General features: G+C 49.5%; 1 protein-coding gene across 1 annotated transcript; it reads right to left on the bottom strand.

Annotated features, from left to right (window-relative positions):
• Positions 1–12489: 12489 nt before the first annotated feature.
• LOC123429942 (AAA-ATPase At3g50940-like) lies at positions 12490–14015 on the bottom strand. Its single transcript, XM_045113906.1, has one exon. The coding sequence runs from the start codon at positions 14013–14015 to the stop codon at positions 12537–12539; it is 1479 nt and encodes a 492-aa protein (XP_044969841.1). The 3' UTR covers positions 12490–12536.
• Positions 14016–16187: the final 2172 nt, after the last annotated feature.

Below are 16187 nucleotides of genomic sequence, written 5' to 3'. Positions count from 1 at the left end.
ACGGATCGTGGGACGGTTCGTGGGACGGTTCGCGGGGCGGATCGAGGGACGTGAGGACGTTCCACTACATCAAGCACGTTTCTTAACGCTTCCTGCTGTGCGATCTACAAGGGTACGTAGATCGAAAATCCCGTCTCGTAGATGGACATCACCATGATAGGTCTTTGTGCGCGTAGGAATTTTTTTGTTTCCCATGCGAGTTCCCCAACAGTGGTATCAGAGCTAGGTTCATGCGTAGATGTCATCTCGAGTAGAACACAAAAGTTTTTGTGGGCGGTGATGTGCGATTTTCTGCCCTCCTTGGTCTTTTCTTGATTCCGTGGTATTGTTGGATCGAAGCGGCTCGGACCGACATTACTCGTACGCTTACGAGAGACTGGTTTCATCGCTACGAGCAACCCCGTTGCTCAAAGATGAGTGGCGAGTGTCGGTTTCTCCAACTTTAGTTGAATCGGATTTGACTGAGGAGGTCCTTGGAGAGAGGTTAAATAGCAATTCATACATCTCCGTTGTGGTGTTTGCGTAAGTAAGATGCGATCCTACTAGGTACCCATGGCAACCATGTAAAACATGCAACAACAATTAGAGGACGTCTAACTTGTTTTTGCAGGTATGCTTGTGCTGTGATATGGCCGACGACGTGATCTGATATATTGGATGTATGAGATGATCATGTTGTAATAGTTAATATCGACTTGCACGTCGATGGTACGGCAACCGGCAGGAGCCATAGGGTTGTCTTTAAACTAACGTTTGTGCTTGCATATGCATTTACTATATTGCTAGGACGTAGCTTTAGTAGTAATAGCATGAGTAGCACGACAACCCCGATGGCCACACGTTGCTGGAGATCATGATGATGGAGATCATGGTGTGGCGCCGGTGATAAGAAGATCGTGCCGGTGCTTTGGTGATGGAGATCAAGAAGCACATGATGATGGCCATATCATGTCACTTATGAATTGCATGTGATGTTAATCCTTTGATGCACCTTATTTTGCTTAGAATGACGGTAGCATTATGAGGTGATCTCTCACTAAAATTTCAAGGCGAAATTGTGTTCTTCACGACTGTGCACCGTTGCTACAGTTGATCGTTTCAAGATACCATGTAATGATCGGGTGTGATAGACTCAACGTTCACATACAATGGGTGCAAAACAGTTGCACATGCTGAACACTCGGGTTAAGCTTGAGAAGCCTAGCATGTGCAGACATGGCCTCAGAACACATGAGACCGAAAGGTCGAGCATGAATCATATAGTTGATATGATTAGCATAGAGATGCTTACCAATGAAACTATTCTCGACTCACGTGATGATAGGACTTGAGATAGTGGATTTGGATCATGTACCACTCAAATGACTAGAGAGATGTACTTTTTGAGTGGGAGTTCTTAAGTAATATGATTAATTGAGCTAATTATCATGAACATAGTCTAATGGTCTTTGCGAATTACGATGTAGCTTGCGCTATAACTCTACTATTTTTATATGTTCCTAGAGAAAATTTAGTTGAAAGTTGATAGTAGCAACTTTGCGGACTAAGTCCGTGAAACTGACGATTGTCCTCATTGCTGCGCAGAAGGCTTATGTCCTTAAATGCACCACTCGGTGTGCTGCGCCTCGAGCGTCATCTGTGGATGTTGTGAACATCTGACATACACGTTTCTGGTGACTAGGCGATAGTTCAGTGCAAAATACTTAATGGCTTAGAAGCAAGGCGCCGAAGACGTTTTGAAACGTCACGGAACATAAGAGATGTTCTAAAGAGATGAAATTGTGATTTCATGCTCGTGCCCTTGTTAAGAGGTATGAGACCTCCGACAAGATTCTTTGTCCACAAAGTAAAGGAGAAAAGCTCAATTGTTGAGCGTGTGCTCAGATTGTCTGAGTACGACAATCGCTTGAATCAAGTGGGAGTTAATCTTTGAGATGAGATAGTGATGGTTCTCCAAAGTCACTGCCACCAAGCTGTGAGAGCTTCATGATGAACTATAACATATCAAGGATAGATACAATGATCCTTGAGCGATTCGCGATGCTTGACACTGCGAAAGTAGAAATCAAGGAGCACCAATGGTTGATGGTTAGTAAAACCACTAAGTTTCAACAAAGGCAAGGGCTAAAAGGGATACTTTATGAAATGGCAAACCAGTTGCTGCTCTAATGAAACCCAAGACTGAACCCAAACCCGAGACTAAGTGCTTCTGTTATGAGGGGAACGGTCACTGAGGCGGAGCTACCCTAGATGCTTGGTAGATAAGAAGGTTGGCTAAGTCAACAGAAGTATATTTAATATACATAATATTGATGTGTACTTTACTAGTACTCCTAGTAGCACGGGGGTATTTGATACCGGTTCGGTTGCTAAGTGATTAGTAACTCGAAATGAAAGCTACGGAATAAACGGAGACTAGCTAAAGGCGAGGTGACGATACGTGTTGGAAGTGTTTCCATGGTTGATATAATCAAACGTCGCACACTCCCTCTACCATCGGGATTGGTGTTAAACCTGAATAATTGTTATTGGGTGCTTGCGTTGAGCATGAACATGATTGGATCGTGTTTATTGCAATACGATTATTCATTTAAAGAGAATAATAGTTTTTCTATTTGCTTGAACAATTACCCTCAATGGTTTATTGAAATCTCGATCGTAGTGTTACACATGTTCATAATATTTGTGCCAAAAGATACAACATAGTAATGATAGTACCACTTAGTTGAGGCACTGCCACTTGAGTCATGTTGGTATAAAATGTATGAAGAAGATCCATGCTGATGGATCTTTTTACTCACTCATTTTTGAAACGTTTGAGACATGCAGTTGGATCGTTTGGACTCGCTTGATTTTGAATCACTTGAGACATGCAAAACATGCCACATGAAACAAGAGAGTAACTTGTTGGGAGTAATGCATTTTTGATGTGTGCAGTCCAATGAGTGCTAAGGCACGTAGTAGATGTCGTTATGTTCTTACTTCACTAACGATTTGAGTAGATACAGGAGTATTTACTTGATGAATCACAAGTCTGAAATATTGAAAAGTTCAAAGCAATTTCAGAGTGAAGATCGTCGTGATAAGAGGATAAAGTGTCTATGATATGATCATAGAGATGAATATCTGAGTTACGAGTTTTGGTACGCAGTTAAGACAATGTGGAAATTGTTTCGCAGTTCATGCCACCTGGAACACCATAGTGTGATGATGTGTCTGAACGTCATAGCCGCGCACTATTTGATATGGTGCATACTATGATGTCTCTTATCGAATTACCACTATCGTTTATGGGTTATGCATTAGAGACAATCGCATTCACTTTAAATAGGGCACCGCGTATTTCCGTTGAGATGACACAATATAGACTGACGTTTAGAGAAATCTAAAGCTGTCGTTTCTTGAAAGTTTGGGGCTGCGATGCTTATGTGAAAAAGGTTTCAGTCTGATAAGCTCGAACCCAAAGCGGATGAAAGCATCTTCATAGGATATCCAAAACAGTTGGATACATCTCCTATCTCAGATCCGGAAGCAAAGTGTTTGTTTCCAGTAACGGATCCTTTCTCGAGAAAAGGTTTCTCTCGAATGAATTGAGTGGGAGAGTGGTGGAACATGATGAGGTTATTGAACCGTCACTTCAACCAGTGTGTAGCAAGGCACAGGAAGTTGTTCCTGTGGCGCTTGCACCAATTGAAGTGGAAGCTAATGCTAGTGATCATTGGAGCTTCGAATCAAGCTACTGCAAACCTCGTAGGTTGACAAAGGTCGCGTACTACTTCAGAGTGGTATGGTAACCCTGTCTTGGAGGTCATGTTGTTGAGCAACAATGAACCTACGAATTATGGAGAAGCAATGGTGGGCCCGGATTCCGACAAATGGATGGAGGCCATGAAATACGAGAGAGGATCCATGTATAAACAAAGTGTAGACTTTGGAGGAATTACTTGATGGTAGTAAGACTATTAAGTAAAGATGGATCTTTATAAGGAAGACAGGCGATGATGGTGATAAGTCACTATTAAGAAAAGCTCGGCTTGTCGCAAAGATGTTTTCGACAAGATGAAAGAGTTGACTATGATGTGACTTTCTCACTCGTGGCGATGCTAAAAGTCTGTTGTAATTATGTTAGTAGTTGCTGCATTATTTGTGAAATATTGCACATAGGAAGACAAAACATTGTTTCCTCGACGATTTCCTTGAGGAAAGATTGTATGTGATACAATCAGAAGGTTTTGTCGATCCTAAGGATACTAACAATTATGCAAGCTCCAGCGATCCTTTTATGGACTGGTGCAAGCATCTCGGAGTTGGAATATACGCTTTGATGAGATTATCAAAGCTTTTGGGTTTGTACAAGGTTTATGAGAAACTTGTATTTCCAAAGAAGTGAGTGGGAGTACTATAGAATTTCCGATAAGTATATGTGGTTGACATATTGTGGATCAGAAGTAATGTAGAATTTCTGTAAAGCATAAAATGTTGTTTGAAAGGAGTTTTTCAAAGGAATACCTGGATTGCGCTACTTGAAGTTGAGCATCAAGATCTATGGAGATAGATCGAAACGCTTAATAGAAGTTTCAACAAGATGCATGCCTTGACAAGTTTTTGAAGGAGTTCAAAATAGATCAGCAAAGAAGGAGTTCTTGGTTGTGTTGTAAGGTGTGAATTTGAGTAAGACTCGAAACCCGACCCCGGCAGAACAAAGAGAATAGACGAAGGTCATCTTCTATGCCTTGGCCACAGAATCTGAACTATGCCATGCTGAGTACCGCACCTGATATGTGCCTTGCCTCAAGTCTGTTGAGAGGTACAGAGAGTGATCCATGATTGAATCACTAGCAGCGGTCAAAGTTATCCTTAGTAACTAATGGACTAAGGAATTTTTCTCGATTATGGAGGTGGTTAAAGAGTTCGTCGTAAAGGGTTACGTCGATGCAAGCTTTGACACTAATCCGAATAACTATGAGTAGTGAAACGGATTCGTATAGTAGAGTAGATATTTGGACTATTTCCGAATAGCACGTAGTAGCAACATCTATAAGATGACATAAATATTTGTAAAGAACACACAGATCTGAAAGTTTCAGAACCATTGACTAAAACCTCTCTCACGAGCAAAACGTGATCAGACCCCAGAACTATATGGGTGTTGGATTCGTTAGAATCACATGGTGATGTGAACTAGATTATTGACTCTAGTGCAAGTGGGAGACTATTGGAAATATGCCCTAGAGGCAATAATAAATTAGTTATTATTATATTTCTTTGTTCATGATAATCGTTTATTATCCATGCTATAATTGTATTCATTGGAAACACAATACTTGTGTGGATACATAGACAAAATATTGTCCCTAGTAAGCCTCTAGTTGACTAGCTCGTTGATCAAAGATGATCAAGGTTTCCTGACCATAGGCAAGTGTTGTCACTTGATAACGGGATCACATCATTAGGAGAATCATGTGATGGACTAGACCCAAACTAATGAACGTAGCATGTTGATCGTGTCATTTTGTTGCTACTGTTTTTCTGCGTGTCAAGTATTTATTCCTATAACCATGAGATCATATAACTCACTGGCACCGGAGGAATGCCTTGTGTGTATCAAACGTCACAACTTAATTGGGTGACTATAAAGATGCTCTACAGGTATTTCCAAAGGTGTCCGTTGAGTTAGTATGGATCAAGACTGGGATTTGTCACTCCGTGTGACGGAGAGGTATCTCGGGGCCCACTCGGTAATACAACATCACACACAATCCTTGCAAGCAATGTGACTAAGTGTAAGTCACGGGATCTTGTATTACGGAACGAGTAAAGAGACTTGCCGGTAACGAGATTGAAATACGTATGCGGATACCGACGACCGAATCTCGGGCAAGTAACATACCGAAGGACAAAGGGAATGACATACGGGATTATATGAATCCTTGACACTAAGGTTCAACCGATAAGATCTTCGGAGAATATGTAGGATCCAATATGGGCATCCAGGTCCCGCTATTGGATATTGACCGAGGAGTCTCTTGGGTCATGTCTACATAGTTCTCGAACCCGTAGGGTCTGCACAGTTAAGGTTTGACGATGTTTTATGCGTATTTGAGTTATATGGTTGGTTACCGAATGTTGTACGGAGTCCCGGATGAGATCACGGATGTCATGAAGGTTTCCGGAATGGTCCAGAGACGAAGATTGATATATAGGATGACCTCATTTGATTACCGGAAAGTTTTCGGCATTACCGGGAATGTACCGGGAGTGGCGAATGGGTTCCGGATGTTCACCGGGGGGCCAGCCCACCCGGGGCAAGCCCATAGGCCTTAGGGGTGCCGCACCAGCCCTTAGTGGGTTGGTGATACAGCCCAAGAGGCCCTATGCGTAGGAGAAAGAAAAATGAAACAGAAAGAAAAAAAAGGGGAAGTGGGAAAGTGGAGAAGGACTCCACCTTCCAATCCTAGTTGGACTAGGATTGGAAGGGGAGGACTTCCCCCCTTGCTTCGGCCGACCCCTTGGGGCTCTCTTGAGCCTCAAGGAAGGTCCCTCCCCCTCCCTCATATATATACTGAGGTATTAGGGTTGATTTGAGATAAGTTGGCCACGGCAGCCCGACGACATACCTCCACGGTTTTTCCTCTGGATAGCGTTTCTGTGGAGCTCGGGCGGAGCCCTGCTGAGATAAGATCAGCACCAACCTCTGGAGCGTCATCACGCTGCCAGAGAACTCATCTACCTCTCCGTCTGTCTTGCTGGATCAAGAAGGTCGAGATCATCGTCGAGCTGTACGTGTGCTGAACGCGGAGGTGCCGTCCGTTCGGCACTAGATTGGAGTCGATCGTGGGACGGATCGCGGGACAATTCGTGGGACGGTTCACGGGGCGGATCGAGGGACATGAGGACGTCTCACTACATCAACCGCGTTTCTTAACGCTTCCTGCTGTGCGATCTACAAGGGTACGTAGATCGGAAATCCCCTCTCGTAGATGGACATCATCATGATAGGTCTTCGTGCGGGTAGGAAATTTTTTGTTTCCCATGCGATGTTCCCCAACAGAGAGGAGCCGCGAGAGGAAAGGAAATCACGTAACCCGGTGGTGAGAAACTCGCCGCCGTTATCGCATTGTATGCATTTGATGGTCGTAAGAAATTAGGTGGCTACATACGTGAAAAACCGGAGCAACGTGACAGACGTATCAGATTTGGCACGCAACAGAAACGTCCACGAAAAATGGGTGAAGTCATCAAGGATGACGAGGTAAAAGAGGTAACCCGATGCACTAGCAACAGGCGACGTCCAGAGATCGCAGTGAACAAGATCGAAGGCGGCAACAGTACATGTACGGGAGGAAGGAAATGGTAATCTTGATTGCTTGCCAAATTGGCAGGATTCACAAATATGGGAACTGAAACTATTCTTATTACATGGTGATTGAAGAAAAGTTTTTGCTAAAACGGAAAGGGAATTGTTGCTAAGATGCCCAAGGCGTTTGTGCCACAAGCTGCCATCTACGGAGAGGATCTGTTGCACCAGCCGAAGATGAAGAAAGGGTACAAATCTCCATGGCTACTAGACGTCATTAGGATGCGCCGGGTTTTGAGGTCCTTCACAACAAAACCGAAAGGATTATACTCAATTGTGCAAGAATTTTCACGATTAAAACGACGGACAGAGATCAAATTTTTGATGATTGTGGGAGAGACAAGAACGTCAGAGAGAGAGAAGTCGCCGAGGCGAGTGGAACCGACTGCAACGACGGGGATCCGAGAGTCATCACCAACTACAATGCTAGAAGAAGAGCGCGGAAGAGCAGAATACAGCTGAGAGAGGTTACCAATCTCACCGGTGACGTGCGAGGTGGCTCATGTGTCGAAGAACCACTCGCCGCCCCCGTGCGGCTATTGCTGCGGCGAGATGTTGTTGAGGGCAGCATGGAGGGCGGCGTAGTTGTCCCAGGTGGCGGGGTTGGAAGAGTTGGACACGCCGGCGTGGTAGACCTGGTGGAGCTACCCCGAGCGGGGGCCCAGCACGCCGGAGGAGTTAGGCGCCGTCCAAGATGTGCGAGGCGGCTGCGAAGGAGGGAACGGGCTCCCATAAGGCACGAAGTACCCCATCCATGGGTGGGCACCCAACGGCTGCTGGGGAGAGCCGCGCACGACAGGAGCGGTGGAGGTGCTGCCCGCGCCAGGAGGCCCGCGGCCGCAGCCACCCCCGCAGCCACGTCCACGGTCGCCACTTGAGGAGGGCTCGATGGGCGCCTTCCCCTTGTCCGTCTTCGGTGTGGTGTTGCAGGCGACGCGCGTGCCCTCGGAGGAGTCACCAGAGGTGTTGCCGATGAAGAGTGCGGTGGCGCCGTCCGAGCATCCGTCAGCCCGAGCGCGCTCGTTCTGCGTGATCTTCTCAAGGAGTAGGCGTGACCAGGCCTGAGCGAAATTGGGGAACGACACCTGCAGAGGAAGGACCGTCGCGAGCACGTGGACCCGACGGCTGAGCCCATGGATGAACTGGAGCGTCAGGGTGCGGTCGGTGACGGGCTCCTCGACGTCGGCGAGCGCGGCTGCCAGTGATTGGAGACCTCGGGCGTATTCGGCCACATGCAGGTCACCTTGCACCATGCTGCGTCGGCGGAGAGGTGAATCGCTTGGCCGGCTTGGTTGTCGAGGAAGAAGAGCCGGAGGGTCTGCCAGATCTGGTACGTGGTGGGGATGTTCGGAGGAGACACGACGATGTCATACAACTCATCAAAAATCATGGAGGATATCCACAAAACGATGGTGATGTCATCGTTTCTCCACACCGCGTTCTCGTGGAGGGGGTCCCGGTCTTGATCTACATGTTGTTGCGCATTGTACTTGCAGAGGTTACAGTAGAAGAGGTGGCGCCATTTGGAGTAGTTACCGGCGGCGAGGTCGAGCTTGAACTGCAGGAAGTGCGTGATGGTGGGAGGGAGACCGTCGGCCGGCGCCGGTGCATGCGCCTGCACACCGACGACGTCGAGGCAGGGGACAAGGTCGCGGCCGACGCCGTGGTGAAGAGGAGCTGCAGCAGGGGCGGCCGGGACAGCCGCGGGTGCCGTAGCGCGAGGAAGGAGGCACGCGCCGGGAGCTGCAGGGGCGGGTGGGACGACAGCGAGAGGAGCTAAAGGAGGGAGGTTGGCCGCCGCGTCGAGGTCAGCCGAGCGAGAGCGGCGGAGCAGGCGATGCATGGCGGAAGCGTGAAGGTGGAATCGGAACTGCTCAGGTACCAAGTTGGATTACATGACTCAACGCACACCTTGTATACGTATCTTTTGGGGTATTTATAGAACAGAGGTACAAAGGGGTGAGAGAGAGATCGTGTACAACGGCCGTGGCCGAGCATGCCGTAGATGCGAGGTGGGCGTGCGCACGAAGCGCACTCGCTGGTGATCGAGCCGAAGGAGTCGGTCAAGGCCGTTGGCCCTTTGGCGCTGCTCATGCAGTTGACTTCCAACACTTACCTCAAATCCACGTTTTTCTCTCTTTCTAACTGTAGTGGTCTTTCACTGGATAGCCCGTGGAGAAAACAAAGCTGTATGACAAAAAAGGAAACGGGCCCAAGCCCCGAGCACCAGCACTTGCTGACACCTAGGACAAAAATACGACTTGAAGCAAAGCGAAAATCCAACGACTGAAAATTAGTCACCCCAAAACTTAAAAGCAATCATGCGTATAACAAATAAATAAAACTAAAAAGACAACTTCACACGGATCTTGGCTCAAGATTTGACGAGTATAGCAATGATTTAGACTTAGCAAAACCATAAAGAAAGTTATAGCTCAACGATTGTTTGTATAAAGAAGAAAATATCTCATGCATATTCTAGAAAATAAAGAAAAAATATCAGGTGATTTTTAAAATTCAAAATCATTAAATACTTTCATGGCTGCGTGCATCGTGCGTCAACCAGAGGCTATATATGGTGTTATTATCCTCCTTGACAGAAAAGATATGGCTGCTACATCTTCATTGTTGGGTTTAGTCTCACATCTGTTGTGGGGGGAGGCATAACACGACTTATAAGGGTGAGGGTGTCCCCTCCTAACAGGCTAGTCTTTTGGGGGAGAGGGCCCAAGGCCTGTCATAAGTCGGTGTTGCTCTCCGGTTGGGCCTGTTGACGCATGTGGATCGGAAACTCTGGTGTTAGCGGACCCGGGATTGCGTAACAAGTGGTATCAGAGCAAGGTTATTCGAGAGGTCGAGACTGTTGATCTAGAGGTGCAGCAGAATTCGTCGAATCGATCAGGGGTCGAAAGACCGGAAAAGGTCGATGCAGCGGCGGGAGTTCTGTTCGTGTTGAAGCAACAGGCGGCTGGTAGGAGTGCGTGCATGCGGAATAACGCAGGTCGAGCAAGGCCCTGGCGCTGCAGCGCAGGGGCGCAAAGGTCGATGCGGGATCAGGCTGCACTAAGCCGGCTGGAGGTACAAGGGGCTGCTGGTGGCTGATGCTTTGCATGCACGCGAGGCTGCTCAACAACAACATGCACGACATTTGTTTTGGAAACAAAAGGAGGACATAGTCCTCGTACGACGCGGAGAGAGGCTGAGACAGATTGATTAAAGCGGAAAAAAATTCCATCCTTATACGTATCCATCGGGGAGAGCAGGGCTATTGGCAGCAACAAGAGTGCATCGGGTTGCGTCCAACAGCAAGTGGAACAACAATGGCAATTCCAAGGCAGTAGTTTTTGGCGAAGCATCAAACGCTAGTACAGGAGCTCTCGTGACTAGTAAAATAAAATCGATCTTTGATTTAGTGTTTCTGCTGCTTGCACACGAGAAGTGTACCAGGGAAGTTTGTGCTTTGCTATGTGCACCCGGATTGCAGGGCATCGTTTGAAGCTTGGATAATACTTTCGAGTGGTTAGTCGTACAAAGAATCATGGTGTCAACGGGTATCAGATTCGAGGTGGAGAAGTTTGACAGAATTAAAAACCTTGGGTTATGACAAACAAGGATGAAAGATTGTTGGCACAACAGAGATGTTTTGAAGGCGTTGCAGGAGGTCATGCCAGCTAAGATGGAGTTATCATGTGATGGATGGAAATTCGCAGAAGATGGTTTGCGAGCCTCGAGTGTGTCATGCAGTTGGACGATTTCGGCTGGGTCGGACTAGATAGTGTGATGGATCGGCACGAGTCGGTTGGTACAGAAGACAGTGGTGGGATTGGCGACAACGACGTATGACCGTGATGCTGATCGTGACCGACTTCTGGGCGTGGAAACACGTGGCGCAGGCTCTAAGGCTTGTGTGGCTTCGACAAGACTATGACGCGGGGTTGATTCAAGGTAATGTATACACGGAGCTTGAAGTCGACGGGGGCGTGGGGTGGACTGATCATCTACCATGGAGTCATGTTGAAGGTGGAGTTGTGTTGAGGGGCTACGGTGTAAGGATCCGGAGATCGCAGCCTATTCAGCGGAAAAAAAAGCGAGTGACATGTGGTTCGGACTGGAGCCCAGTGGTCTGATGGAAGCGTGAAACTCGTCATCGGTCGGTGATGATCGGTGGTACTCTGCAGTCGGGGTTGAGCGGTGTTGGTTCGCGACCCTTGAGACTCGACCGGGACAGCGGAGGCTCGATGCGGTAATAGCGGAGAGGCATGCAGTACGCACGGGACATGGAGACAGGCCAGGGCTCTGGTGGTCATACATGTGGTGAGACAACTGCGAATTTGACTCGGGATGACTACAAGCAATGGTGAAATTTCTTCAAGTTTCAGACGGGCGGTCAAGGAAGAGCGATGATGTTGAGTTCAGTTAACTCTTATCTGCGACACCCAATATGAGTTGTTCACTTTCACGTAGGTCAGTGATCGGTGTGTGATGGTGTTGGATACTCTGAAAGTTGGGAGCTCAACTAGAGTAACGTGGAGCTTAATTTCGTTTGAGCGTTGACTATGGTCAGAAAAAGAAGGAACTACAAGTTGCAAGGTGGAGTCACATGGAGTCTTTGGAGTAGTAGCGGTGCTCATGGATAAGCTCAAGTTCAATGTACATGGAAGTTTGACGCATAGACGAATTCAAGGTGGTGAAGAATATTCGCCAAGGTGGAGTTTGTTAGAGTTGTGTCGAATATTATTGTACAAGGTAGGTTACAGTTGGACTCTGAGTAGTATTGTGTTTAGACAGGATATGGAGTTGTGTCCTGATAGGACACTTGTATCCTAGGCCTCTCATATATAGCGGGGATAGACACACGATGTAACCTAAGCCAACATAATAGCACAGGCACACGAGGGAGCCGGCGGCGTGTGCCGGCGCCCGAGCGGCCGGCGTGCGGTATTGTGACGGTGTCACGGGGAGGAGCGCCCATAGTCAGGCCCCGGGGATGTAGCCATATCGGTGAACCTCGTTAACAAATCTCGGTGTCGTGCTCGTGTGATTGCTTGGTCCTTGGATGATCGACGGAGTGCCTCAGACTTTTTCTAATATTTATGGAAGCAAGATAAAAGTTTAAGTTGAGCGTTCGTCACGAAAGGGAGTTGGAATACTGAAGAAACATTACAAAATACTCTCTCTGCTATCCTGCTATGCTGCCATTCTTGTCATTTACTACCTCATTTGTTTTGCATCTCCTTCCTCGGAGGAATTCCATAAGCACCTGTAGCGCAACATTTACGTCCTCACTACGCAGCAGCATCTCGGACACCTCCGCCGGTGTCACCTCCACCATCGAAAGCAGTTCCCGAATCTCCGGGAACAGCACGTGGTCCTCGACGAGGTGGTAGTTCCGTGCCAGCGTCCTGAACGCCTCCCAGCTACAGTGGCCCATGTAGACGTGCATGTCCATGCGGCCCGGCCGTAGCAGCGCCCGGTCGAGGCGGTCCTTATAGTTGGTGGTGAAGACGATGACGCGCTCCTCGCCGCATGTGGACCACAAGCCGTCGATGAAGTTGAGCAGCCCTGACAGTGTTATCTTGCGCTCGCGCTCCGGCGGGTATCCTCTTGCTCCGGCGTCGTCGTACTCGTCGTCGTCCTCGTCGTCTGTGTAGGTCGCACGGGATACCTTGCGGTCTTCCCTGGACATGGTGTCGAAGCTGCAGTCAATATCCTCGATGACGAGGATGGACTTGTTGGACATGTCGATGAGCAGCCGCTGCAGGTGCGAGTTATCGTACACCCCGGAGAGATCAAGGTCGTAGAGGTTGAACCGGAGGTAGTTGGCCATGGCGGCGACCAGGCTGGACTTGCCGGTTCCAGGTGGGCCGTAGAGAAGGTACCCGCGCTTCCACGCCTTGCCGATCCGCCGGTAGTACTCCTTCCGCTTCAGGAACCGGTCGAGGTCGGCAATCACGGCCTGCTTCATGGACGGGTCCATGGCGAGCGTGTCGAACGTGGCCGGGTGGTGATGGTTGATACCTTTCCAACTCGAACCCTGGTTGAGGAAGATCTTGAGCGAGCGGTCTCGCAACCGCAGCTCCTCCGCCGCCGACATAATGAAGGGCACGTACTTGTGGATCGCGGTCTCCGTGTGCTCTGCGTCAAAGCTGAGCTCTAGGAATTCCTTGCCCCTACTGTTGCCGTCGTTGCCGCCGCTCTCCATGGACGTCCACCGGAACTCAACGCCTTGGAACGAGTCCGTGGTGGAGCCCCCGTTCTCCATGCTCAGGAGCGTGCTGCAGGTGTCGCTCCCGTCGTGCTCCCTCTTGCGGGTGCGCGCGAGGCAGAGCCGATTCATGGTCTGCGGGTTGATCTTGGTGGCCAAGTACGTGAGCGCCGCGTCAAACAGGCCGTCCTCGATGTACCCGCCGCCGAGCACGCGCCGGATGACAATGGTGCGGCGCTCCTTCTGGCGAGCGCCGAAGCGGGAACGCACGAACGCGGCGCCCCAGCGCACCGCGGCGCACAGCTCGTCGGGGAGGAGCTCCCGTGCCATGCCGCGCGCCAGCATGGCGTACGCGCTCACCGAGGCCGCAGTGGCGAGCGCCTTCTTGTACGCATCCACCACCGCTGCCCCTTCGGGCGAGGACGCCATGCTTGTCTTTGGCAAGAAATCCATGGATAACAAGGACTAATAATATATAGACAAATAGATCTCTCCCTGTTTCGAGTTCCGTCGCGTTGTGTTGCCAGCGTCCCCCCTTGTGTATTTATACTACAGAAGAGTACAATCTTTCCAAACTCAACACGAGCACCACACGGAAACGACTCCGCCAACAACTCAATTTCCCGATATAAATATGAAGATCACAGTAAATGTTGAAGGAACCGACTTATTGATTCGCTAAAAAGGGACCGACTTATAGGAGTAATTTATTTCTTTCTTTGCAATGAAACGAACCGACTTCAAATCTAACCCTGTCCAACTGTACACAATTCACGCTGGCCATAGTGGGGTATCATAGCTAGTAACATAGTCTTGGAACTAGCAAACATGGTGATGTGACAAGTAATTAAAGAAGAGAGAGGATTAGATTAACATAGGTAGATACTGATGGGGTCATAGTCCTAGGGTAGGGTCATAGGCCTGCCGTACATGTCCTACCTAAGGACTACCCCACACAAAGGACAGGACCCTGTGTCTGTCCTGACTGAATTAAGCAGTCCCCACCATCCAGTCGGTAACAAGCCCAGAATCATCCAGTCGGAGACTAGCATTCGGAGGGCACCAAGCCAACCGACTGGATACACTCGGTACATCGTAACCTCTTTGAAGGGAAACTGCTGTACGTTTCCGGGTGCATTTATTAACATTTAGAGCATACGTTACCTGTAACGTACGAATTCAGTCGCCACTACTCCACCCCTGAATCAGAACCGTTGTGTAGGGTATCGCACTCTATATAAGCCGCCCTCCCTCACTGGTAAAAGGGTTAGCAAATCATTGTATTCCATATCACACTCGGTATCAAACTCCGAGAGCACTGAGACGTAGGGCTGTTACCTCCACCGCAGAGGGGCCTGAACTCATACAACCTCGCCGTAGCTAGGACTCTGCCCATCTCATTCGTACCCTACACATCTACTGTCAGGCTTATACCCACGACAGTTGGCGCCCACCGTGGGGCAGGCGTCTAAGCGACTTCTGGCGAGTTTGCGACTACTTCCTTTCGTCATGTCGTCTGGTGGAGATTCGAGCATGGGTCACCAGATCCTCTTCGGCGTTCTCTCCTTCACCATCGACGATTCGGCGTGGCTTCGGGAGGCGCCTCTCGACGTCAAGGCGCTTCCCCGTCGCGGGGCCACGCACTTCCGTGCCGGCGCTCGCGGCGTTCTTCTTCTCCAACAATCGGCTCCATTATCGGCTTGCACCTCCGTCAGGCGCCGCAACAAGCAGTCCCGCAGTCCGCGTCTCCAACGTTGGGTGCAGCATGCCCGAACGCGTCAGATTGCGTCCTCTCAAGTGGCAGTTCTGAAGTCTGTTGTGGTTGCCCCGCGTTCCCAGTGCTCGGGCTCAGTTCCGACTGAGCTCCCTTCCGAGTACGCGGGTCGTGGACCTGCAGCAGAAGTACACATGGCCAACTCCCATGAAGACCCCCGTCAAGCCGGCCGGAGCGAGCGCGAAATCGGCAAAGCATCCGGTGCACGACGTCCGCCTCGTCGTTCTGCCAGTCGGCACACTCGGCGGAGCAACGTGGAGTTGTTCCGCACACCTCTCCTCAACTTGGCTGCGGCTGCCCAGATTGCCGATTCCCTCCAGCCGACTGATTCAGAGGAAGGAAGGGGAATCCAGCAGATCCGAGCTCTGTTGCGCACGGCGCAACAGCAGAATTCGGCAGTCTCCGAGTCACACAATTGGATTTACAATAGTTCCGTCCATGCAAACACGCATCGATCGGTTCACAGCCCTGGTTCCCATCAGCATCACAAGGGAGGCAGCCGTTCCATGATTCATGAAGATCGCCACCGCTCACGCACCCCTCCGCGGGGTGGGCCCTATGGGTCTCGACATCATGATGAACGGCGTTCGGTCGACGACACTTACAACCCAAGACCCGACGCAAGAGGGCGAATCGCCCAGCGAAGAGTCGACAGGGGTCGAGCCCACCACGATGGTCGCGATATGGACCGTCCGAGTGGAAGCAGGACCATCGTGTCCGGCCCCGAGTGTTTTAGTCGAGCCATCCGCTCGGCTGACATCCCGCCCAACTTCCGATTGGCAGCGGGAATCGGTAAATTTACGGGGGAGTCCAAGCCTGAAACATGGCTAGACGACTACCGAGTGGCAGCC

Source organism: Hordeum vulgare, chromosome 2H (assembly GCF_904849725.1).
Source record: "Hordeum vulgare subsp. vulgare chromosome 2H, MorexV3_pseudomolecules_assembly, whole genome shotgun sequence".
NCBI classification, from domain to species: domain Eukaryota; kingdom Viridiplantae; phylum Streptophyta; class Magnoliopsida; order Poales; family Poaceae; genus Hordeum; species Hordeum vulgare.
Note: the sequence above shows the minus strand (reverse complement) of the source record. Positions and strands in the feature narration are given on the sequence as shown.